The 26,568-nt window shown below is 49.5% G+C and overlaps 1 protein-coding gene across 1 annotated transcript in view; it reads right to left on the reverse strand.

The window, feature by feature from the left end:
• LOC147659533 (solute carrier family 23 member 3-like) overlaps window positions 1-26,568 on the reverse strand; it is a 260,327-nt gene that overhangs the window by 188,159 nt on the left and 45,600 nt on the right. The window contains exon 4 of the mRNA XM_086951665.1: window positions 17,861-17,919. Coding sequence (XP_086807791.1) covers window positions 17,861-17,919 — 59 coding nt within the window. The remainder of the gene's footprint in view (window positions 1-17,860; window positions 17,920-26,568) is intronic.

The raw sequence follows: 26,568 nt of genomic DNA on the forward strand, positions 1-26,568 counted from the left end.
AGAGACACGCCGGGGATTCGATCCCTTAATAGGTTAACAAACCGGACTTTATGGTGAAATTTAACATGCACAGATTGCGGCAATATACAAAATTGTAAATAGCCTTGAGAAAGCCCTGGCGCAATTCGCCACAGGGGCGAAACACGTGTCGGCTGTCCACGTTTGTATCATCATTAATAAAGAACTATTTTTCTACAAAGAATTGGCCACTTTGATCTTCTTCATTTAAAAAAGGACTGAGCCTAAGGATTTTAAAATGTAACACTGCACACACTCATCATCCCCCCTAAAGATTTTGTTGTTTGAAAACTCAAGAGGTCCAGAGTTTTCTTGAGTGTGCTAGCATCAACAAACAAACAGTGAAAACTAATGTGGACTTGGTCTCCTTTCGTGGACCACCTCCCTTTTGCTACACTTGTGTTAGGTGTATTAAACTGATTGCTGTAAAACCCTGAGGAAGGGAGAATGCTGTCTCCCAAAACACAGCACGTTAGTTAGGAGAGATTTGATTTCATGAATTATTCTGCTACTAAGTGATAAGACTCTGAGCCAATGCATCTTTGAACTTTTGCTGGCTTTTTAAAGACTAGTAATTGGACAAAATTAACACACTTGCACTTCGAACTTTCTTTGGACTATTTTGTTTTATTGCTATAAATTTGAAAGAATGGACAATTGACTGTGTTATTCAACCACAAACTGTGTAATGAGGTTTGAAAGCTCTGCATACAACTTTCTGCTGTTGGAAATTGTTTTCAATTTGAAAATATTGCTATAAAAAAGCTGCCACGAGTGATTTATAACTCAGATATGTGTGGTGAAGGTTTGGTATTAGCAATATGGTATAGGAGTGCGTGCCCTTTACCCCTATTTCCACCAGCACGGCAATATTCATTTTTAAAAATCGACTGCATCTGTCAGTGAAGCACAGAGAAGCAAATGAGCATGGTTTGTGAGACCACTTTCCCACTCCTACTTGAAATGTAATGGCCTCTAGCAGTATTCTGGCGAGAGTCGAATAGCGCCACATAACGCATCACAGTCAAAAGGAGTGACCACGCCCACTGAGTGATGGCTCCACCTCCAATGTTTCCACTTTTGGTCAAAGCGCTTCCAATGGCTGACTGACCCATGCTCACAGAGCACTTGGCCACGCCTTTTGGCACTTTCTAGAACCAACTTTCTACTTTTAAATAAATTAAGAAAGCATGAGTGATCCATGTGTGACAATTTGGGAGTCCTGGAAAAGTTTGTTTTCGACATCGGACCTTGATTGGCATTTAATAACTTATTAATATTGAACAGGTACATTAAAATAATAGATAAGAAGGAGCGTAGATACCACCCATTTAATGGAGAAATCATTTCCTGGTAAACAGGCGGCAAGTGATCACATTAGGCCAGTTCAGTTCAGAGGAAAAACAGCTTCCCTCAGGGGTACCGCAAGGCTCCTGCCTGAGCCCCACGCTTTTCAATGTATATATGGCCCCCCTGATTGCACTGATATCATCCTTCAAAATCAACACCATCTCGTATGCGGATGATACGCAGCTCATCCTGGTGCTGGATGACGATACTACAGAGGCTGAAGAAAACCTTAAAAACTGCTTCAAAGCCACCTTCGAATGGATGAGCAACAACCATCTGAGGTGCAACTCGGGCAAAACTGAAACTCTGCCTTATGGCCAACACAACCATTTCAGCCCCAAACAATGGTGGCCAGAAGATGCCACCGTCCCTCAAAATACTATTAAGGCATTCAGAAACCGAGGGATCAAGTTCGATGCCACCTTATCCTTCAAAGAACAGGCCCTGGCAGTGGCGGGAACCTGTTTCAGCATCATAAAGGGCCTGAGAAAATTTTTCGATCTAGTACCACTCTCAGCTCGAAAAATGGTTGCGGCAGCACTAATAACATCTTGGCTAGATTACTGCAACAGCCTATATGCAGGGACCAACAGGGCGGTTGTTCACAAGCTACAGATGGTCCAGCATGCAGCAGCCAGACTGGTGTTGAGATGGCATAGGAGGACATCGGCCACAGCAGCATGGACGCCCTCCACTGGCTACCAATCCACAAGAGGGTGCTGTTCAAAGTCCTACTAATCACGTTTAGGGCCTATCACTCACGAGGGCCCAGTTACCTTTGGAGGATGTTTGAACGATACCTACCCTCACGTAATCTGAGATCCTCAAACGCTAATCTGTTTACCATCCCCACCTTCAGGCTAAAAACCAGGGGAGGAAAGGCACTTCTCAAGGTCTTGGGCTCAAAGGCCTGGAACAAACTCCCCCTGCCCCTTCGCCAAATCACCTCCGAATCAGTTTTTAGGAAGTCACTAAAAACCTGGGTCTTTAGCCTACCAGACACATTATGCAAAAGTCTAATCTGAAATTTTAGGTCCTCCCCAATGAGCAGTTGATCCCTCTGCTGGCTTTCTCACAGCGCCAAGATGCTCCGTGGAGTGATAGTCGCGCTATACAAGAACCACTTTACATTTACATTACATTACATTTGCTGGTTTTGAAGTAAGTGAAGAATCATACATTTAATCCAGCAATTTTCAAATGAGAGGAAATAGAAAAGAATGATAATTATGCTCCTAAACTTTCGATGTAACCTTATTTGAAGAAGAAACGCTTCTTTGTCAAGAACGAACAGTGAAAGCGTGCTGAACGCAGCATTTAGGAGGATTACACCGAGTGGCGGAGAATACATTTAAAGAGCGTCCTTTTTAGTTTTGCGTAATTGACACAAAATTAAGTGATTAAAATAAACCAATGGTTTCGTGTACTACATGGTAATGATTAAACATTTAATTTGACTGGAAAATCATTCTGGTGATGTGATTACATTGGGATTTGATTGAGAGGCAGTCAAGTGTAGAGGAAAAAATTTTATTTTGGTTTTCAGGCAGGAAGTGAATGTGAACCACATGCTATAGACGTGTCTTGATGGCTCAGATTGGTGAAATGTATAAAGTCGAATAAAAAAAGTTGTTTGTACGGTAAAATAATGAGCCTATTAACACCCCCATAGGCAATACTATTAGCAGTTTTGGCTGACTTTGTACTGTGGAATGGATTAGATACATATTTCTGCAGTACATAACACAGAAACATCTTTTTACGAGGGCAAATTGTATTTAATGGGCCTCCAAACAAATCCCAAACATTTATAACATGCTTATTTCATATGAGTCATTTGATGTGTGGCATAGGAGTTTTAGGATCAGAAAGTACCAATGCAGCAATGACATTGCTTTGTAAAAACCGATCAAATTGATTTTGACGCGAGAGAAAAATTATTTTGCTTCAAATCTGTTCCATCTCACATTTTAAGAGCGGACGACCATGTTCAGGTCTATCTCTTGTTACAGAATCAGCAAAAATGGTGTAAATGAATTTGCTCTTTTTTGCACTCGTGAACATTTCTCTAACAAGAGCCTGGGCTTGTATGATGCCCTTCGTTATCATCATGTGTGTTCATCTAGTTGTTTAATTTTAAATAAAGAAATCAACAACACCCAGTATGCATTAAGTCGAGAAAAGATAGCTCAGGTCCCTACACAGAAATGTTCCACTGGTGCAAAAACATTGCAAATCACTTTTGCAGTTCTAAATTGTATTGTGGGTTCGAGCACTTTTTATGTTTAAAAATATTCTTAGTCTGTGGGATGGTGAATAATTATTTATTCCAAAATATGACTTGCGTAAAACGATTGATTTTAAATATTCCTTCAGCCAACAGGTTTCACAAGAGCAGGGGATCTTCTGTGTTACTGTCTTGTCTTTCTAGTCTTGATTCCAACCTCTGCCTCTTTCATCCAGCACCGCACACTTCTTGTTTCTTTATCTCACACTTCCTGTTTCTCTATCTCACACTTCCTGTTTCTCTATTTAACACGTCTTGTTTCTCTAGCTCCCACTTTCGGTTTCTTTATGTCCTACTTCCTGTTTCTTTATCTCCTACTTCCTGTTTCTCTATCTCACACTTCCTGTTTCCTTATCTCACTCTTGCTGCTTTTATCTGAATCTCTGATTTCTCCCTTTGACAGTGTTTGCCTCTTTCACTTTCTTCTTTTCTCTCCTCTCTCAGCGCCTCCCTCTATTCCTGTAAGTCCGATGAGAAGATTGAGTGCCTGTGCCCCCACATGCAGCCACCGACACAAACTAAGCACCGCTACGGCTGCAACCCCATGGCCATGAATAACAGTGGTGCCCTAATGGTTGTCTCGAGAGTGAGGGGTCGTAGTTGGAGGTCCCTGGCGCCCTCCTGCTTTTTCTTAACCCCCTTGCCAAGGTCGAACATTCTGCCCCTCTCTAAGAGGAAGGGGGGTATTACCCCACACCTCTCCATAAAGAAAACATGCCCGAAGTCAATGGGAACGATTCTTATTTCTACTAGGAACACCCCTAGGCAAACGAGCAATGAACAGTTAGTTGCACGTGGTAATAACAATGGGCCTGGGGCCGTACCACAGAAAGTGCACTGCGAAGCAACGGGCGTAGGATCCCGCTTTGTGCGCATCGGGGCACTTTGGTATTACCAAAGGGGTTGCAGATGCTTGTGTGTCCCTTTCTGTAATATAGATATCGCTAGTGCAGTTGAACACCAGTGCTATCTTTTTTTTTTTTTCAAATTTATATTTATTGATTTTAGAAATAAAGAAAGAAGAGACAAAGAAGAAGACACTGGCGATAGATAGCAATCATTCCCACACAGGGGACTCAGAAGGCGCCATCACAATGGATTACGGGAATATAACATATAAGATCTGCAAAGCCGGTGCAAAGTCAATGTCCATTAGTAACAGTGAAACAATCGGATCTAATTCCCGAACACCCCAGCTGCTAACTCGCTGCGAGGAGCGGTAGTCCAATAGGCCGAGCATCCAGGTAGGGAAGTAGCTGCACTGGAGTCCTCCATAGTCCGCTTCCAGCTGCCAGGCAGTGTCGCAACTAGAGACCAACAACCCCCAACTGAACCCCCCCTACCCTCTCCTCCCTTCCCCCCACCGCCCCCCCCCCCTGTGGTGGCGACCATCCTCACATTCTTATCAGGTTTCAATCACCCCGCTAATTAAAATTGAAATAGGTGGAGTGCGCGTAGTGCTGAGGGACAGACTGCTGACGGGAGTCCTCGAGAGAGAAATCGAACCAAAGGGCCCCATTGAAACAAGAAATTCTTAAAGTTACCCAAAAATATATCAGACATTCTTTCCAGACTCAGTAATCGCCATAGCCGCGCATGCCATAACGAGATTGCCGGTGCGTTCGGTTTCTTCCAAGCTGCCGCCAGCGTCAATTTAGCAGCTCCCAGGCATAGCCAAATAATACGTTTGTCGGTTCTAGTTTGGTGCTCCAGCATCGGATCACGGAGTCCCAGCAGGACATAATCCACGGACTCCGGGATCGGGTAACCCACCACCTCCTTGATGTGGGATAGTATCTCCGACCAAAAAGGCTTAATGGTGGGACAGTCCCACCATATATGGCGGAAGTCTCCCAGCAAGCCGCATCCCCGCCAGCACCTGTCTGAGGACAATGGAAATATGCGATGCAGCTTGGATGGGTAGAGGTACCAGTCATACATAAGTTTCAGATGTGCTTCCCTGAGGGCCATCGAATGGTTATGCGCTTTGATATCCCGCCACAACCCTGCCCATTCGTTGTTCGAGATGTCCCTTCCAAGGCAGGCCTCCCAATGCTCCATATACCGGGGGCGTGGGAATATAACGGTGTCCAACAGTAATCTATATTGGAAGGAGATCGTCCCCTTCATACAAAAAGTGCGGAGGATAAATGCCACGAAGGACGTCAACGGCCTTGTGGCCGCATCCCGTATTCCCGGCGATGTGGCCCAATGCAGAAGCTAAATATGATGGAATCGTTCAGTGGGCGGGACACCATGTAATGTATAGTGTAATGTATGTAATGTATAGGCATTTATATAGCGCACTACTTACCCGGAGGGTCCCAAGGCGCTTCGACCGCTGCGAAACCCTTCCTGGCTTCCCTGAGAGATGGTCCCTTAATGGGTATCTCCAGGGTGAGACCAGGCATCCCCGGCGGTCTGGTGGGGCCGTTAGTGAAGATGAGACAAGCTAATGCCCAGAGTTGCCGAGTGTGATCGCTGATCAGAGTGGGCACCGAGGCGAGAGAATTATCGAGTCCGCTGACCAGAAACCTGCCGCGCCGGGAATCGAACCCTGGTCCCGGGCCGTCCTCTGCTCTCGGGTCTGCCGCCTCTAACCAGTGAGCCACACTACTTCATAGTCCCTCATGCAGTTTTGGAAGGTAAGGGGAGATGCCCCATGGAACAAGTGAGTAAGCACTCTGCAGCCGCCCTCTCTCCAAAGCTCGAACGACCCATCACGCAGTGCCGATGGAAAGGACGGATTCAGGTGAATAGGGGTAAATGGCGATGGGAAGGTGGTCCAGCGTTCATCGCAACTGACCGTGTCCCAGACTTTCAGGACCGTGCTAGTGGGAGTGCATATATAAGCATTCTTAGGCCGATCAGCCTTAGACTTCCAGGCCAAATCCCAAATGGACCTCCCAGCCACACTTCGTTCCATATGTAACCAATGTTTCTCCGAGAGCTGCTGTGACCATTCTACCAGCACCCTCAATTGCCCAGCTTTATAGTATAAATGCATGTCTGGGAACCCCACCCTCCCCTCCCCCCGCGGCCGTCTAAGTACAGCAAACGAGAGCCGTGCTCGGCCTCCCTGCCACACAAATTTCAGCATCAGGGTTTTCAGGCGACGGAAAAAATCCAACTCTACAGGTATGGGCAGAGCCTGGAAGAGGTATAAGAATTTGGGTAGCAGTACCATCTTGATCGCGTGGATCCGGCCCAGCCAAGAGATGTATTTCGGCTTCCACCTTTCCAGCTCCCCACGGACCGCCGCCAGTGCAGGGGGGAAGTTAGCCGCGAACAGTTCGCCCAGGGTGGCGGTTAATCTGATACCGAGATACAGCAAGGAGGAAGAAGACCACGAGAGGGGCGTGAGCGTGCGCACCCGCTCCACTTCCGTGGGAGGAAGAGTCAAATTCAGAATGTATGACTTATCCATGTTAACTTTAAATCCCGCCACCTCTTCGAAGTCCGAGAGAACCGCGTGAACATGAGGCAGCGAGTGAGCCGGGTCCCCGATCGACAGGAGTACATCATCTGCGAACAAAGGAATCTTATGCTGTTCGCCGGTGAAGGGAAGGCCGGCGATCTGTTCCCTCTCCCTAATAGCAAGCGCTAGAGGTTCTATACTGAGAGCAAAGAGGAGCGGGGAAAGGGGCACCCCTGCCGTGTGCCGCGAGAGTGGGGAAAGCAGGCGGATCTATGCCCATTAACCAACACCCTAGATGTAGGTCGGTCATAATTAGCACCGATCATCTTCATGAATTGAGGAGAGAACCCAAAAGCCTCCAGCGTTAAGTTTAAAAAACCCCAGTCGACACGGTCGAAAGCCTTCTCCGCATCTAGACCCACCAACACCGCCGGTATGCGGAACCTGTTGGCCTTCTCGATCAAATGCATCACCCGTCTCAGATTGTCATGGGTTTGCCGCCCTTTAATAAACACAGACTGGTCGGGTGGATAATGGCCGGCATCAGATCCTGGAGCCGCCTTGCAAGAATCGAGGAGTACAGTTTGGCATCCAGGTAGGAGGAGCACTGGGTGGGATCCTTCCCCGGTTTGGAGAGAATGGTGATCACAGCCTCGGCCATTGTTCCCGAGGTCCGCCCCTCAGTAGCCATTGCATTGAAGAGAGAGACTAAGTAGTCGCAAAGTTCTCCCGCAAAAGACTTGTGAAAACGAGGCCGTATATCCGTCAGGGCCCGGGGCCTTGTGGAGTTTCAGAGCTTTTCTAGCGTCCATCACCTCGTCCCTAGAGATAGGGGCCGAGAGAAGCTCATTCCACTCTCTGGAGACATGAGGTATAGGGAGGCTAGCTAGGAATGCGGATTGAGCGGCCCGATCCAGGTCCTTTCCTCTATACAGGTCAGCATAGAAGCGGCCAAAGGCAGCAGCCTTGTCCGCATGCCTATGTTGTTCCTTCCCCGTCATATCCTTAATTCCCCCAACGTACTCACGCTCCCGCTTATCTCGGAGTTGTCTCGCTAAGTGCTTCCCCACCTTGTTCCCCTGCGAGTAGGAAGTCCTCCGCAGGCGCAGGAGAGTGAATTCAGCCCTGTCATTATAGTGGGCCCGAAGCTTCCCTCGTACCGCAGTTAAAGGTCTCAGGGTCACCCGGGACGGGTTAGCTTTATGTGCCTGTTCTAACACTGCTAATTCAGCCTCTAGATCCTCCCGTTCTTTCCTCCTTTGTTTATTAAGGTTAGCATTAAGGTTCAAGCAGGTACCCCGCAGCGAAGCCTTACAGGCATCCCAAGTGGTATACACCGAAGTGTCCGAAGGCGGGTTAAGCTCCATAAAGTCTTGAATGGCCTTCCTCAGCTCCTTGCAAGCGACATCATCACGAACTAGTGCCGCGGGGAAATACCATTTTCTCCACCCGTCACCCCCCATTGACCACTGCAACCCTAGAACGACCAGGCTATGGTCCGACACAGAGAGTGGAAAGATGCTGGAAACTCGGATGTCCCCCCGAAGTGCTTGGCTTACAAAGATGTGATCAATTCGAGAGTAAGATAAATGAACATGTGAGAAAAAGGTGTAGTCTCTAGACTAGGGGTAAAGGAAACGCCAACTATCAATCAGCCCCAGGTCCCCCACCTGCTGCTGCGTCTCAATGGAAAAGACCCCAGCCCCCAATCTTTGTGTGCACGAGCTATCCAGGTCTTTATCCCATACCATATTGAAGTCCCCCAATAGGAACAATTGGCCCTCCACGAACTCCCCCACCTTTCCCAACAGTGTCTGTGGGAAACCATTCTGTGTAGTATTGGGCACATACACCACCACAAAAGTGCACATAAGTCCATACAGCGATCCCTTCACTTCAGCCATCGCCCCTCCTTATCTCCACTCACCCCCACCGGTTGGAAGTGGAGGGATGCTCGAAATAGAAGAGCCACCCCCCTGTGCTTAGTAGAGGCAGACGCCCTATAGATAAGAGGAAAGTGTCGGTGTCGGAGCCTAATCTCATCTTTCCTGGCCAGGTGAGTCTCCTGAAGACCAACCACATCTAGGTGGTGGTCCGACAAGTACCTCCACAATTTCTGCCGCTTCTGTGGGGAGTTGAGCCCCTTCACATTCCAGGAGCCTATACTAATAGTCATGACAGATCAAGAAACAGCCCCTGTGCCATGTTAAATGCAGTCGAGACCGGGATCTTCTCACCACCCCTCCTGGGATCCTGTCTGAACCCCCACTGCCACCCCCACTCCCGCCCCCATCTACCCATTGCTCCCCTCCCCGTACTACCAGCATACACACCTCAGCAAAGCGCAACTCAAGAACACCATTCGAAAGCAGAATCTCAGGAGCAAGACTCAGAGTAGAGGTCTTCCTCAACAGGCAGCATCTCACACATAAATTGATACTTGTATAGCGCACTACTCACCCGCAAGGGTCTCAAGGCGCTTGTACGAATACCGCTGTGGAACCCGTCCTGGCTTTCCCTGTGAGGTGTCCACTCCTGGGCACCCCCAGGGTGGAGGCCAGGCATCCTTAGCGTTGTGGGGGCCGTTGTGGAGATTAAGCAAGCTATTGCCCAGAGTTGCAGAGTGGGACTCCATGATTGGAATAGGCACCGAGGTGAGAATGATCAGGTCCGTGGAATTTTGAGCCCAAGACCCGCCGAGGGAGGGAATTGAACCCTGGTCCCGGGCTAGACCTCTGCATCAGGGTCTGCCGCTCTAACCATTGAGCCACACTTCTCCACGTACATACATCCAACGGTCGCCACCATCCTCCCCCCTCCCCCCCTGAGTCCCAACATCCCCCCTTCGCCCCCCAGTCCCAGAACCCCCCAACCCCTCCCCAGAAACAGAGAAACAACAAAACATAACTCAAGTCACTGAACCTGAACCGAGTAGTCATCAGTTCCAGCAGGCCAAAGTTCGGGGGGTCCCCACTGGACTGGAATCGGGGCAGGGGCATCGACCTAGCGACCCCCAGGTCCATGGTCCAGGGTGTCTCCTCCAAAAGTACAATCAATCCCCGGGGACCTCAGGCCCAGAGCCCCTCCGACGCCATTCTACAGTACCGGGGTCATGCTGCTCCAGAACTCGTCTGAGAGTCCGCCATAGTGACGGAGGCCACCGAAGCCACCGCGGCCCCTCTTTCTTGCACACTAGCCGTGGGATCCGGTCGTCGCCGATCTGGTGAAGGGCCCACTCTATGCCAGGAAGAAGAACGATGCCGCCTCCTCGACGGTGAGCTGCGAGCTTCCTGAGAAGGGACATCATCCTCGATGCCCAGAAGGTCCTTTGCTGCCTGCAGGGAATTAATCTGTACCAACCTATTCTGCCAGCGAAATATAATACGGAAGGGATGTCCCCAGGAGTAGGAGATATTGCGTTCCCGGAGGAAGGTGGTCACAGGTCGGAAGTCCCTCCGCTTCTGTAGCGTCGACGCCGCCAGGTCCTGGTAGAGCTGCGGGCAGTGGTCTCTAAATTGCAGTGAGGAGATGGTTCTAGCTTTTCTCAAAATTCGTTCCTTCAGCTGAAAGTCATGTACACAGACGAGGATATCCGGGGGCGGGCCCCCACCCCGTCTGGGCAATCCCACTCTGTGCACTCTGTCCATCTTTATGTCTTGCACCTCTTCATCCTCCAGAATCTGCACAAACAGGGCCTGAACGTACCCACGCAGGTCCCCCGCTTCACCGTCCAACGGCACCGCTTTGATACGAATGTTATTTCTCCGAGAACGGTTCTCCAAGTCCTCCGCGTGGGTCTGCAGGTCCAGATTCTGCTCCGTGAGACGGATGATGTCCTGCTGGAGCTGGTGTACATCATTCGCCATGCTCAGATCGTGGTCTTCCAGCGTCGCCACCTGCTCACCAATCCCATCCACGTCCCTCCTCACCTCCCGGAGATCTGACGCCAGCTGCGATATCATCTTTAATAGAGGCAAAGAGCTCAGTCATAAATGCTTTAGTAGCAGGCGCATCATCGTCCGATTGCTTTGATGGTGAACTTTCACAGCCGTGTATGGCGGGCAGCACTCCCGTTGCAGAGACACCGGTGTAGGCCTTAACCGGGGTATTGTACTCGCAGGCAAAGCGATTCCCTATCCCAGCTAGTCCATTCAGCGGCACGGCCTCACCCTCCCCAAGGTGGCTACGTTCCAGCACAGTGTAGCAAGTGTCCAGCGCCCACTCCAAGCCAAGAAATAGATAAGGGGTGGGAGAGCCACCACCCCGGTCTTGATGCTCAAGCCAGTAGGAGACGTGCGACGGCTGTGTAGGATGTCCCCAAGCCAGAAGTCAGTTCCAGAGAGCAAGCAGGGCCGGGCCGCCGAGCACCGCCAGACAAGGCCCCTCCAAAATGGCGCCGCGGGCGTGTCCGCTAATTTTTGCCCACCGCGCGGTCAAGCGGCAAAGCGTCCGGCTCACTCGGTCCGTTCTCAGGGGCCCCCCTGATCGAGTCTCATCGCCACACAGGGGGAACCAATGCTCGGCTCCAGAGGCGCAGATAGGCCGACAGAGCTCCCTGGGCGCCGCAGGCTAGGTCCGTAGCTTATTCAAAGCCAAGGGGCCGCCCCTGACCCGCCACCAGGCCAGTCCTATAGAGTTGGCGTCCCGCCTTTCAGCCACTGCAGGCGCCGCTCACCCCTCAGCCGCTCCAACTCACCCCCGCGCACCACGGGTGTGGAAGCAACCTCTCTTGATGGTTCCCAGCCGGTATGCCTCCGTCGGGTCCCGGTCCGCTGTTCCACGGCCTCTCACAGCAACACCCGGCCGGTATCGCCGACTCCGTCCTCTGGCCTGCCCCTGCGATCAGCACCTCCGCAGGCAAGGCGTGTCCTCTGCTCCCGTTAGGGTCGAGGCGGGATCTTCAGCACCGGTCACTCCCTCGCAAGGCCAGGCGCCGCTCAGCCCGGAGCCGGCCCCCTGGTCACGCGAGGCCGCTGCTTCACAGGCCGCAACTCGGCTCCGCTCCGGTGGGCGCTGCAGACTCCGATTCGCCCCGCTGACGGCACCGAACCGCTTCCCCAGTAGTCGGCGGCCTCCGCCGTCCGAATGGTGCCTGGAAGCACTCCCGGGACCCCGCTATTCGGTGCTGTGTCGGATCGGCGTCGGAGAGGCTCTAAGAAGCGTCCTACTCCGACGCCATCTTGGCCACGCCCCCCACCAGCGCTATCTTTGTGGGGCGTTCCCTCATTTGCATGGGGTCGTGCCCATGCAAATGAGGGAATTGCTTTGACACTCTCAAGCGGCGCACTGACAGTGCACCTGCCTACAAGGGGATCTCAAATCCCCCTTCAAAGAGCAAGCGAATTGCCACCTCCATTGTGAAAACACCCAGTATTACACTTAAATGCGCTGCGCCCAGGGCAGCTCCAGTTCGCGGCTGCCCTGGGGGCAGCGCATTCTATGTAGTAGGGCACACTCTCACTGTTTGCGCCAAGCGCACCTGTTTTAAGGTGCACCAGGTGCAAACAGGAAAGGTGCACCCTAAAACTTAACATGGCCCCAGATGTGCAAAACGGATTTTGTTTGTACGGCTCAATTCACAGAATCGGACCATTTTTTGCACGGAAAAAGGCATTTTCTCAATATACAAATTTCTAATTTGCGATTCGGTAACCTATTACTGAATCGCAAATTGGGTTTCTAATTCGGTATTAGAAAGGGGAGTGGTTAGGGCGTCCTTTCCTAATACCAGATCGCTGGGGTATGTGTGAATGTTTTGCGATCAAAATGCGGTCGCGAAACATTTGCATTTTACCTCCTACTTCAAATAGGTGGTAACCCATTCACAAATGGGAAGGGGCCCCCAAGGCAGTGCTTAATTGAGCCGGTGGTTTCTGGTGCTTGACACCGGCACTTAACGGCACTTAATTGTCAGCACTGGCGTTAGAACAGTCTGCCACATAGTGGCGCTGTTTGTCCAATTTAGTGTTGAGCGTAACAGCTGCTTAATAATTCATCTGACAATTAAAATGACGAATACATTCCTTCCATGCCATTCCTAAAGCTTTGTGGGGCTAAAATAGTCTTAATTGTCCTGCTTTTTGTGTGTGATGGTTAGTAGTTTGTTGGTTCTGTCATTGGCAGTGCTGGCAAGGACAATAGGTGGCACATGCTGCAGTGCCTTCCTAAAGAGGGCCCTGGCATTTTTTAAATTTTTTTTATTTAGCACTGCCCCAAGAGACCTCTTTGCTTTTGAAACGCATAAACAGTCTGCATTTAAAAAAAAGAAAAAAGATTGCTTTATTGAAACGGATTCACAGACATGGTGGTCTGCTGTCCCTGTGAGTTTTGCGATTCCCAATGGGTCACAAACGCAGACTTACCTCATTAATATTGATGAGGTGGGTATATTTGCGACCCACTGTTAATCGCAGAAAGTGTAATACATACTTTCTTGTTATGTTATGTTTAGGCTTTCCTGTTTTCAGTTTCTATTTTTGGTAAATTCTGGTGGGGTTTTTTCAGTGTTTTCAATATCTTAAAAAACAGTTGTTATCAGTGGTTACAAATTTTGCGCCACTAAAAAAACAGAAAAAGTGTTTTTCCGGTGTTTATGGAACGTTTTACGACTTTTTATTGATTGCTTTCTGCACTGAAAGAACATGGTATATAGACAGTGTACTTATAGTGTATATGAGGTCCAAATAGATTTTTGCAAATTAATCTTATTGTAGTACACCATACAATACTTCTTCAGTGAGTTTTTGGGTCATGTGCGCTAGCTCTTTCCTTCACATGTAAACTTCTGTGAAAAAGCCCTCTCAGCATTCATAGCACATTGGGCTGAGAACCATCAGCTAAGTGACACAGTTGGGATGACTCTTTCTTTGAAAGGCCAAAAAACTGAAAAAGTAAAAGGAAGAAGAAAAAATATTTTAGTGGCATTCCTAAAGAACAAAACTCAAGCAGAATAATGTTAGCCAGTCTTTCTTTCTGCTAGCTTGTATAACTAAGTTACATTGTATTGACCCCTTCAGGAAGAAAAAAATGACTCTTTCACTCTTTTTCCTTTCTTTGAATGGCATTTAGTTTGTGGTTGTCCGGGTGTTTTTTCAGTGTTTATATGTTTTCACCGGTGAGGGCTATTTTTCTTTCAGTGGAGTTTTATCAGTTATTATAGGTTTAAACCTAAAACCCCACAGCCTAGTTATGTTATATGGTGGATTTCTATAGCGCTCAGCTACTCCGAAGAGTGTCCCGGCGCTGGAAGATCCTCAGTCATACCGAAGGGGAGCGGTGAAAGAGTTACTGAGTAAAAAGGAGAGTTTTGAGATTTTTTCTGAAAGCCAGGAGATTGTTAGTCGTTCTCAGAGATAAAGGAACGGCATTCCACATCTGGGGTGCCAGGCGCTTGAAAGAGCGGCCTCCGCATCAGGCACGCCTAATCGTAGGCGTGACAGCCATGGCCTGAGTGGAAGATCTCAGAGATCTGGAGGGTGTGTAGAAGCTCATCCTTCTCTGAAGGTATCTGGCGCCGAGACCGTGGAGGGCTTTGAATGCCATGGTGAGCGTTTTGAAAGCAATGCGCTTCTTGATCGGGAGCCAGTGCAAGGTTTTAAGAAGGTCACTGGCTCTTGCTCTCCTAGTGAGGCCGAAGATGGCTCTAGCCGCCGAGTTCTGGACGACTTGCAAGCGAGCTAAAAGGAAGTCGGGAAGGCCCAGGTATAACACATTAGAGTAGTCAAGGCGCGAGCCTATCAAGGCCTGTACGGTAATTCTTCTATGATCAAGGGACAGCAGAGGCAGACATTTTCTAATCATTTTTAGGGTGGCGAAACATTTGCCAACCAGGCCAAGAACCTGGGGTTTAAGGGAAAGGCTGTTATCTATTTGGATTCCCAGGTTTTTAGCAACCGTCGAGTCGCTGTCCGGGGGAAACATGGCCACCGGCCACCAGTCCTTCCACCTGGGGTCTGTTGGGCAGCCGAAGAAGAGCACTTCCGATTTGTCGGAGTTGCACTTGAGGCTTTTGTGTTCAAACCAGTTGAAAACAGCCTCAAGGCAGCCCCTGATGTTTGCACCGTGAAAGTCAGAGCCTTTGTCGCCCGTGAACAGGAGCTGGGTATCGTCCGCGTACGATACGATCTGAGCCCCGTAAGCCTCCGCCAGTGCCACCAGAGGGGTCCTATAGATATTAAAAAGAGTAGGGCTCAAAATAGAGCCCTGAGGAACTCCAACCTCCAGAGCGGCATTATGGCGGAGAAAGGGGGGGCCCAGACCGTCTGCTGGCGGTTGGCAAGGAAAGATCTGAACCAGCTGAGCACCGTCCCCCTCAGGCCAATCTCCCAGAGTCTAAAAAGGAGACGGTCATGGGGGACGGTGTCAAAAGCCGCCGAGAGATCAAGCATGACCAGCATGGCTTTGCCCCCACCATCTAGGGTTTCTTTAATGGCCTCAGTGACTTCGAACAGAGCTGTTTCTGTGCTCAGATTGGAGGGGAACCCCGACTGTGACTGGTGCAGAATGTCATGGACCTCGAGAAAGTTGACGAGGGAGGTGTGGGCATGCTTTTCGACAACTTTCGCCAGGGCCGGCAGAAGGGAAATGGGTCTGTAGTTAGCATGGTTCCTAGGGTCCGAGTGGGGTTTCTTCAGGAGAGGTAGGATCAGGGCCTGTTTCCATGCCTGAGGAACCATCCCCGTGCTGAGGGAGAGGTTAAGAAGCGGATTAATTAAAGGGTTAAGTACCAGAGCCACCTGGGCCAGGATTTTTGTGGGACAGGGGTCAAGAGGGGAGCCTGATTTGAGCTTGGAGAGAAGCTCAAGGGAGATTTCAGGAGTCAGCAACGGAAAATCCCAGAGGGCCGGGCCCATGGAATTTGAAAAGGGAGGGGACTGAGGCTCTTCCTGGATTGTTGTCATCCTGATAGCCGCAAAAGTGGCCTGTATGGCATTGATCTTGCTGGCAAAGAAGTTGGCCAGCCCGGTGGTCCGGAGCTCCGAATGCATAGTCCTAGGGGTGCACCAGGAGGGGGAAATGAAGTCCTACACTACCCTAAAAATTTCTTTGCAGGAATTGGAGGCTGCATCAATTCTCTTTGCTAGATAGGACTTTTTGCCTGCGGTGATGTTGTGGTGGTACTCTCTGATAGACTCTTTATAAGCTTCCCTAGACTTAGAATCATATCATACTTTCTTACATAAGTTTTTGCAATGTCCAAATAGCGAATCTCAAAAATTCGCAAATTGGTAATCAAAAACACTAGCGGCCAGATTCATCAACGTAAAATCGGCTCGCAAAGGGCCAGATTCTGAGAATCTGGCCCTTTGCGAGCGCAATTTTTGCATTTAGGATTCATCAGCCCAAATGCAAAAATCGCTATTATAGAATTCCCAATTTTGCGAGGAATTGCATTTAAGGAATCTCTATTTGAGATTCCTTAAATGCAATTCATGAAACATTTAAAAATTGCGAATTCGCAATTTTGGGCCGCTATTTACCGCGAAGTCAAACCTCGTGGTAAATAGCGGAAACTTAGAAAAATGCACTTAAGTGCATTTTTCTAAGTTCTATGTTACACACACTCATGTCCTAGGGACATGTGTGTGCGTAACACCAGCGTCCAATTTCATTTCAGGGGTGCAACAGGGTGTCCTTTGGACAAGCCTGCACCCTTGAAATTGCAAACTCAAAATGCGAATCGCTAATAGCGATTTGCACATTGATATGTCTTCCCATTCATTCCTATGGGCCTTTAGGCCCATAGGAATGAATGGGGAGTTATTCCTTATTTGTGATTAGCAATTAGCTAATCCCAAATAAGGAAGCTGTAGGAATCGCAAAATAAATTGCGATTTGTACATGAATCCCGTTTTGCGAGTCTGTAATAGCGATTCCTTAATAATCGCTATTACAGACTCGCAAAACGGGACTTTGATGTAAGCTCCGTACATCTGGCCCAAAAAAAACAGGCTTGGTCTGTGCTCTCCATGCTAAGAATGGGTATTTATATAGCGCTTTCTACCACAAAGGAGGCACTGTACCATCTTTCGGACAGGCAGTGTGCTAGTCCGTGCGGACCAATGTGCCTAGATGAGACCTGAAGTGCTATAGTTCAGCAGAAGTGGCACCCGTCCATCCTTTGTGCCAACCCTGGCTGCTGGAGGTGGTCTTGTGAACCTACAGATATTCACACAAGTGTGAACATGCACACTGCCAGGCACAAGTCAGTGGCAGCGATGCCTATGAACGGTGTGCTAGTAGACGTACACAGAGATATACAACTTAACTATCTAGCTGTATTACACAAACTTTGCATTGTCGAAAAAAGTCAAATCCATTTACAGTATTTTGCTGTTTGTAAAACACAGAATCAAGTAAGTAGCGGTCCTTCTTGTAGGAAGGTTTGTGCACCAGAGTAAGACTAAGGAAATGTATAGTGGGGTCACTGGAGTATATTCTAAATCTTTTTACATATGTAATAGATATTTATCAAAGCAATACTCGTTCAGGAATAACTTTTTAAATTATGCAATGCAAATGAAACGAACTGATGTTGCCTTCAGCTAAGTCAATATCACATTTGTAAATTTGCAAAATCAATTATGCCCTTTTCTTAACATATAAACAGAACACATTCCGTTTCCCTTTGTAAACGAACTTCATGTATATACGAATTACACAAACCTCCCCCCAAAGGCTTCCAGGCACTATAAACAAGTGCGAGGGTGTGTTATATTCATGCTAATGTCAATCGCGTGTATTTGTGCAGACTGTAATAAGAAAGCAGTAGTTACAAGAGTACCCACCTCCTGGAGAAGCTGCTGCCAGCAGGGCTGCTCGGGGCACGCCAGCGGTCCATCGGTATCTGAAAGGAGACGGACACGCCCAGTTATAATATATGCACAGTTTGATGATGATGATGATTAGCATGTGGTCAGGATGAGGGGATTAGGACTCGTGTCTCTAGGTTCGCGCCCCCTCCCTTCACTGACAGCAGACAGGACACGCCCAGTTATGCCTCATGGAATGCTTGGTCATTAGCTGGTATTTAGGAAGAAGGCAGGGATTAGGAACTGGGGCAGATTTAGAGAGAGTGCCCTGTGCACCACACTGTCACTCCACCCTCCTTAAATAGGGTCAAGAAAACCATCAGCTTTCCATTGAAGGAGCCTGCTTTGGTTCGCTCGACACAAAGCCACAGATTAAGGAAAGGCGCCCTTTTTTAAAATCCCGGAGGAAGCACACTCATGGTTTGATGCCAAGGGAGCCCCTGAGGCCGGGCCCACAGAGAGTCAGTTGCTGCCAAGCAGCCCTGGATTCAGAGGAGAGACCCTGCAGGCAAAGACCCTGCAGGCAAGACCCCCTCGAGAAGAAGCAGCCAAAGAGCGGATCACTATAGTGTAGGAGATCGAAAGGCACACTAGCCATAAATCATCAAAGTCAGGGGAAGATCACGGGCACCACATGGATGTAGACAACGCCGGACTGGAGGAGGCCTTGCTATCCATGAAACTAAACAACCTGAAAGCCAGTACTGAGATCTCTCTTTATATGAGATTACCTGCGCGCAAAGAATTAAACTGAGTGCGGGACAGGGACGCAGTTCACAGATTAAATCTATTTTATTTATAAATCAATTATTTGAAAAGAATCAGTTGGTTCAAAGTTTACCAAATGTTCAACACAATTGCAAACACAAACAATACAGGGACAACTATTCATAAAAATGACATATTTTTAAAATAGACATTACTAGAAAAACAATTCATGAAAAAATTCATGAAAACACATCCTAACATACCAAGTTGATCAACAATTCACATTCATTCTCTCATGCACAGCACACACTCACAACTATATATACAATTATAATGTCACAAACTAATTCTTGGAATACAAATGAGTGAAAAATATATAACACCATAGACAACCGTTCTGGGAGAACAAATCAACTTATTTTTATAATTTCCACCGAATCTAGTTTGAATTTGGTGGTTTTGTGGTGTGGTAGAATGGTCTACGCGTTTCGAACCCCTAATGGTTTAGGGGGTTCTCATCAGGACCTCATAGCTGTGAAAAGAAAAATGAGGGCTGGGTCAGATATCAAATTGGGTCTGTGTGGTGGTTCTAATCGCCTCAGCGCATTTACGCTTCCTACCTGGTGTGCGAAATCACTCTCTGAATAGCCACCCGGGCGTTGGCCAACTGTAAGACAAATTCAATGGGACAGTATATCAGCCTACCATCCACAATTGCATTACTCCACTGCGAGTATTCAGTGAAAAAACCTCAATTCGTACTCACATGCACAATGCTTGGGGCCGTAGTGAATAATCTGTGGGTGAAAGTGCACACTGGCTGCGTGATTTGCACACATTCAGCATACCTGCATGCAATAAGTGTGCAAAAGTGAGAATGCATGCAGTCACAACTGGCACAAACTAGATTTGTGTTTGTGTGTTGATTTCACACCTCTTTAGCCCTGTGGATACTGTGTGTATGTGAAACATGCGCACACTGGGTGTGTGTCTGTAAGCATGTACTGGCCGAGTGTGTACAGAGGCAGAAGATAGGTGAAACCTTTTGGCTTTGCCAATGCATGTTTTAATAGTAATTCTTTACAGGAAAACCCTAAGGTAGAACCATAATTCATACCCTATTTCCTCAAGCCATCCTAGGTCCATCAAACAAAACTCCATAGGAAGACGTCCTTACACCGGCTTCCGGTAGCAGAACATATTCTCACCTTGTGGCAACAAATACAAGCGCGTTCTTTATTGTGTGCCTTCTTTGCATTTTTTGCAAATTTATTTTTGGTTGTTTTTTCTGTTTATTATCCCCAGTTTTTTTTTTTATTATTCTATGTTTGGGACAAGTAGTCTATTCGAAAGTGGAGTTTTTGAAGATATATTTGAAGACCAGATGTTAGAAAAGTGATATATTTTAACTATATTAAACACAAGTGAAACATATCACGAACCCTAACATTCCTGTTTCACATTCAACACTCAAAATTCAGCCGGCAGTCTGTGTGATCAGAGGCAGGTGAAGTCCTCAGAGTGTCTCTGTTATATAGGCAACTCTGGAGACTTACCTTTGTATGACCTGGGTAAGCTAATGTGCCTTTGATTGTGCCACCTGGTTGCTAGTTGTTCTGTGAAAACCTGTGCAATCAATCCGGGGCGTATTTACTAGAACTTAACGCAGCTGTAGCGTCAATTATTTGATGTTACGGGTGCTTTTTTTTTAATCGCCGTATTTACAAGTTACCACTAACTGCTGTTAGCAGCACTTTTCAATCGTGAACGTTAATTTTCAAGATCGGCACTTCTGTAAGCGGGACTTAACGAAAATGAGATGCAAGTTGGGCGTTCCCATGCAAAAACTGCCACTATCTCCACTTCACAATATGTACAATGAAATTCACGTATGGCTATAACCCCCCCAAAACTGCTTCTAAATCAAGTTATAGGCAGTTATTTGAGACCAGAAAATGGCTTGTCTTAAAATTGGTGCAAACACTTGGGTCCACATATAAGATGTTTGGGTGCTGGACCGCGCTGCAAGGAACATTGCTCCGCTGCCCTGTGCCAAAACAAAAGGTCAGGGATGCGCCCTATCAATAATATAGGGTGCATTCCTGGGCCCCATTCAGGAAAAGTGTTGCATCGCTGCAATAAAACAGTGTTTCAACAATTTTAACTGCGCCCTCCTTGCGACACCATGGATGTGCTGTATTCAATGTATGGCGTTCCATGTCGCAATCAATGACCGATACGTCTGGAATTCTGACGCATCTGGCAGTGCTTAACTCATGAATTGCTACAGTTGTGTCGCAAGCATGATGCAACTATAGCAATGCATGGGGCCAGTTAATCTTATGGCACCGGGTCACCCTTACGCCTGCCATGAGGCAGGCGTAACGTTTTGACATTGTGGGGTTCTACAATAGTGGCAGTGAAATCTGGGAGACTTCACTGCGCCAATCCAACGGAGCTTTTTATGCGTGGAACACATACTCTAGATACATCATACCTGAAGCAGGTATAATGTGGCACAGGGTTTTACAAGGTGATGCCTATGCTTAGATGCGTCACTTTGTAAATACGGCACAACATGGTGCAAGATTCACGCTGCAAGTACGTCAAGAAAATGACTCCCCGCCTACGTTAAACTGCCGGAAGGGGCTCAGGATTTGTCCCCCCTGTACACAATGGCTGCCATGCGCCAGCGCACCCTTGAGGCATGATGCAAGGGTGACTGTGTTGCGGAGTTGATTGATGTGGTAACATCTCTACTCGAGATGTCTGCAGGTGCGTGTGGACGAGTGGAGGGTGCGTGTGAACCAGTTGGCCTTCTTGTTGTTTGCCCAGTTTATCCTTGAGGGGTGCCAGGGTGTCTGTGCAGTTAACGATCCATCGGTGGAGGTTGTCCGCTGCGGTGTTGGTGTCTGTAAGCGTTGGTGGAGTGGTGGTGCTGAGGGAGGTGACGAGAAGTTCTTCTGATGCCTAGATTCAGCTGCGACGTGGGGAGGGCAATGATGGTGGTGGTGTTGTACCGTGAGCGTGGTGAAGGTGTGATGTATACAATGATGGTTGGCCCAGGAGAGTTTGGTGGTGTGGCTGTGTAGGAAGGGGGAGTCTCTAGTTGGCACAGTGCAGCACTGGCGACAAGCAGGGACCCTCTCTTCCTCGTCAGGGCTGAGGGTTACCTTCAAGACAACCTCTGCTTACCCTCTAGGTAGTGTGGCTTAAGCAGTCTTAGGCTAATCTCTGGGGCACATAGGGTTAAACATTTGCAATATTACACCATCACAACCAACCCACCACACAATGACACTAAACTGTATTTGTAAAAATATATATTCTTTGTTTAAATTTCAAGCAGGCTTGTAAATACAGTCTTGGTTCAATGCAAAACGGTTCCAGTGTACTTTCAATTAGGTTGCCACAGTTCTTTCTTTAGCATTACGCGATCTTCTGTGTTAGCGTTTCAAAACAGTTCTTATTGAGCTTATTTCCCCAAAAACGGGGATCTCAGGCTTCCCACAGTACTTTTCTCTGTCCTGATGAACAACCAGGATTCCCCCAGCGATCCGCGGGCCTCTCTGCGCCCCTCGGTTACCCCGTGATAACAAAACGGGCCCGGTCTGCCCACTCTCACGCTTCTGGCGGGAGCGGCGGCCGGGGAGTCAGCGCCGGCCTCTCTGGGCGGGCTGCGTGGCTGTGCGCGGCTGACGGGGGGAGAGAGCGGGGGCCCTGGGAGCGCTCCGTACGCAGCTCCGAGGGCTGGGCGAGGCAGCGGGAAAGAAACAGTACCTTGTGGGAGACTTGGTGAGGCGCAGGTCAGTGCGGCAGTCCGCGTCGCGTTGTCTTCCGTCCGATGCTTGGAGCGAGCGGCGGCTCGGCTCTGGCTCGTGGGTTGGCGTTGCGGCGCGGGCCGGGTTGTACTGGGCAAGCGCCTCGGGACTTCCTGACCAGGAGGGCACCCTCAGAGGACAGCGCTCCTCGGCGCAGGCCTCTATCAATCCAGGCGACGTTCAGGCACCCCACGCAACAGCTGTTTCTCGGACAGCGGCGGCGCGTTCAGGGGCACAAGACACGAAGGGGGCAAGCAGGCACCGGGCGCCACCTCTCTTCACGTTGCGAGCTGCAGCTCGGGGTCAGTCACGGTGCTCGGATCAGCTGGGCTGATCTTTACGATGCTTCTGGGCCAGGCAGGCGGCAGTCACTTTGTTCAGAGGGAGGGCAGCTCCCAGAGCGTTGCTGAAGAGCGCGATGGTCACAGCGCGCTCCGCTTTTCCTGGGGAGGCTTGCAGAGGGGAGACAGCGTCTTGCAGTGGTTCCTCTGTCAGGGGGTAGCGCCCACTGTTCCTGGGGCGCTGGTCAGGGGGCAAGTTCACAGGCAAGCCCTTGGAGATCTTTCAGCAGAGTTTGGCACAAAGTTCAAAAAGCAAAAGTCTCTTGTAGTCTCTTCTTTTCCTCTCCTTCTGCAGCAAGGCACCAGACACAGGCCAGAGACAGCACTCCTCCTTGTCCTTCCAGGTCCTTCTCTTCGGGCAGAGTTTCTTCTGTAGCACAAACAGGATCTAATTTACAAGGAGCAGGGCTCCTTCTTTTATACCCAGTTTCTTTTGTTCTTACAGGCCAGGGGGGCCTTTGCATAGCCACTTTCAGTCTCTGAGTACTTTGTTGGGTGCAATCTGGCTTCTGCTTTCAGTGTGAGGGGCAGGCACATCAGACGCTCCACAGGAGGTGGAGCCAGCATTGTGTGGACAGGGGCAGCCAGAAGTACCTTGTTGATGGGGCTTCGCCCTTCCTGGGCCAGGTGCCGGCTGAGTCATCAGTCGCTCCCCAGGAGGGTGGAGCCAGCATTGTGGTGGCAGAGCACAGCTAGATTCATAGTCAAGGGCCACTCCTACCTCCCACTAAGGTGTAATCTTTGCATTCACCACCTGTCATCCCCCAGCCCTGTCACTCACACATCCCATACAGTCAGATACACATACCAGCAGAGGCGGGCTGAAATGGTTAGGCAAGCAATTGCTGACTTTCTAAAAGTAGCATTTGCAAACCCAGGATATTAAAATAAACGTTACTAAAAGAAATATTTTATTATTCTGAGTTCAGGCATACTAAACATGACTCTCTACCATGCTCCCTGAGCCTGCTGGGATTATAGAGTGTAATAATTCCAGCAGCCCATTCTGGCCTAAAGGAAGCAGGTAGCCTTACAATAGTGAAAAACGAATTTGGTTGTAATTCACTACTAGGACATGCCACACACATCAGGGCTTGTCCTACCTTACACTTACAATGCACCCTGCCCTCAGGCCTACCATAGGGGTGACTAATATGAAGTTAAGGGAAGGTTTAGAGGCTGGCAAGTGGGTGCACTTGCCCAGCCAGCATGACAGTACCAGACTGCACGCAGGTTCTGCAATGGCAGACCCTAGACACGTCTTAAGGCTGCTTCTGTGGGTGGCGCAACCAGCGCTGCAGGCCCACTAGCAGTATTGGCATTTACAAGCCCTGGCACTCCTGGTGCACTTTACTAGGGACTAACAGTAAATCCAATGAACCAATCATGGACATCAATCACATGTACAATTTTCAGTAGGGAACACTTGCACTGCGGCACGGGTTGGCCGTGGCGCAGTGCCCTGAGTAGCGGAAAACCAGCAAAACATCGGAGGCACACCAGCAAAAAGTGGAAGGGAAACTCACGCCAAGGTGCCAGGTCTAACAGGCTGTAGTTGAATGTTCCCACTGGCGGATAAGACAGGTTGGTGCGGTGACTAGCTGCTTGAGTTCGATATTGGTGAGTTTCTCCAGGAGGATTGTGGTGATCTGGTCACTGGGGTTGTCCAGGTGAAAGTTGAAGTCTCCAAATGGGAGAGCCTGGGATGCAATGAGGTCTACGATGGAGTCGGTGAATGGGGGGTCATGGTCCTGGGGCCTGTAGACGAGGGTGCCTGCTGAGGGTGGTGTTGGGCTTGGTCTGGGTCTGGAGGTGGAGTTGATCTATGGTCTCCGTTGGGTCATTAGTGTGTGGTCAGTAGGAGTGTGCTTTTTGTACACCCTCCTGGGTGGTTGGTGTGGTCCTTGTGGGTGATGTAGTAGCCGTCAGAGATGGTGATGGTAATGTCCAGTCTGGAGTACAGGTTGGTCCAGGTTTACGCGAAGAAGGCGATGTCTGAAGAGTTGGCGTCGAGGAGGTCCCAGATTTCTCTGGCATGTTTGTGGAGGGACCACATGTTGAGGACGATGCAGTTGAGATGGTTGGGTGCGCTGTTGGTCAGCTCAGCGGCAAGAGGCGCTGGTGTGTTGATGTGACAGAAGGTGCGTTTTCAGTTTCAGCAAGCGAAGGGTGCAAGGGTATTCTTCGGTGATGCTAGATGGCAGGTAGAGTCGCGTCCAGGGTTGTGGGCGAGGAAGGTGCTGGCTTCATAGCAGGGGAGTGTCCTGGAGTCAGGTTCCCTTACACTGGACATGGTCAATGCGTGGACAGCGCAGACGGACTTGCCTTTGGTGCACATTTGGCACACAAGTGGCACACCCTGCTGCGCATGGCTGCACAGCGGTCGCCATTAAGTAGTGCTGCGGGGGGGGGGGCTGGACAGCTGGAAGGCGGGAAACACAGGAAAGAACACTGGAGGGAGCGGGGCTGTTGGGGATCACAGCATAAACGAAGGAAAGGACATGGAAAAAAGAACTGTACATAGGCACAGGAAAGACAAAGCCAAAGAAAGCAAAAAAACAAAAATATAGAGATAAAGGTTGAAAGCAATAGAGAAGAGCAGAAAGAGGGACAGGAACAGAAGTGACGCTCTACCACTGGACCACGTATGATGAGGCACAGGCAGGAGCCGGTGGGCTCAGGAGGGCCTTGAACAGCTGATCTCCGGGTCAGAGAAACCAGCAGCAGCAGATGGGGACAGCAGCACTAGCTACCAGACGGCACTGGACTGTTGGAAGAGCAAGTCCACTAAGGTTAAGTCCCCCGTACACCCATGAGCTCACTACCAGGGGGCGAGGAAAGGCAGCACCACCCGGCTGCCACTTCCGATCTAACAATGGCGACCAGATTCTGTGTTTCCCAGTGCCCTTGCCAGTAATGGCAGATCAAGCTGCATACCCAAGGACCTGGGTCCAAACTGGCCCCCGTGCCCTGGCACCTGCTGCCACCAGTGGACGGTCTCAACGACTTGATCCAGTTGATCCAGTTAGTGGTGTCCCCCACCAGTCTTGTACAGTGTCCTCAACAATGTGTGTCCTCCGCAGTGCAGAGATTACTCAGGGCAAAGTGTGCGCCACCCACCAGTGCTAGACCTGGGCCCGACATGATCCCCATGCGTCCTCTGCTCCCCATCCCATTTTCTCCTTCCTCACCTAGACATCAGCACTTGTGCTCAATCAGCCGCGCTCTCTCCAACTCTGTGACTCAGCCAGCAGGACCCTCAGGCAGGTGGAAATTCACATGCCTGGGTACAGCAGTTGCCGGCAGGTCTGCTGGGGAACCTCCCGATGCAGGTGATGCAACAGGGCCCCCTTAGGCGTGAGGTTGCAGCCCTCCCGCTGCACATGTTTGGCACAGCTCAGGGACCTCACCCTCCACAGCGTCCGTGCAGCACCACATCCTTCGGCGAGGCGCAGCCCACCATTGGAAATCTCCTTGCACACCGGTGTAGTAGTGGTGCATCTTCTGCGATCACCACCAGGTAAGGGTAATTGCTGATGCCTCAATGTCTACCCCCATTGCCCAAGGGCGCGGTCCTGGCATGGCCTGCCTCCACCGTCAGGCCGCAGCAACTCCACAGCACCTCTGCCTCGCTCTCCGGGTCTCCGACGCAGGCCCAACGAGGCCTCCAGGCCGCATGGACTGTCCACGCTCCCAGCCTTAGGTTGCCATGGTGTCACAAGGGAAGCGCTATGAAAAGTGATGCATCGTTGGTTTTACCCAGCGATGCGCCTCTTTATACATATGGAACCCTTTCCTCTTCCCCTGAAATTCT

This window comes from Lissotriton vulgaris, unplaced genomic scaffold, assembly GCF_964263255.1.
Source record: "Lissotriton vulgaris unplaced genomic scaffold, aLisVul1.2 SCAFFOLD_830, whole genome shotgun sequence".
NCBI lineage: Eukaryota > Metazoa > Chordata > Amphibia > Caudata > Salamandridae > Lissotriton > Lissotriton vulgaris.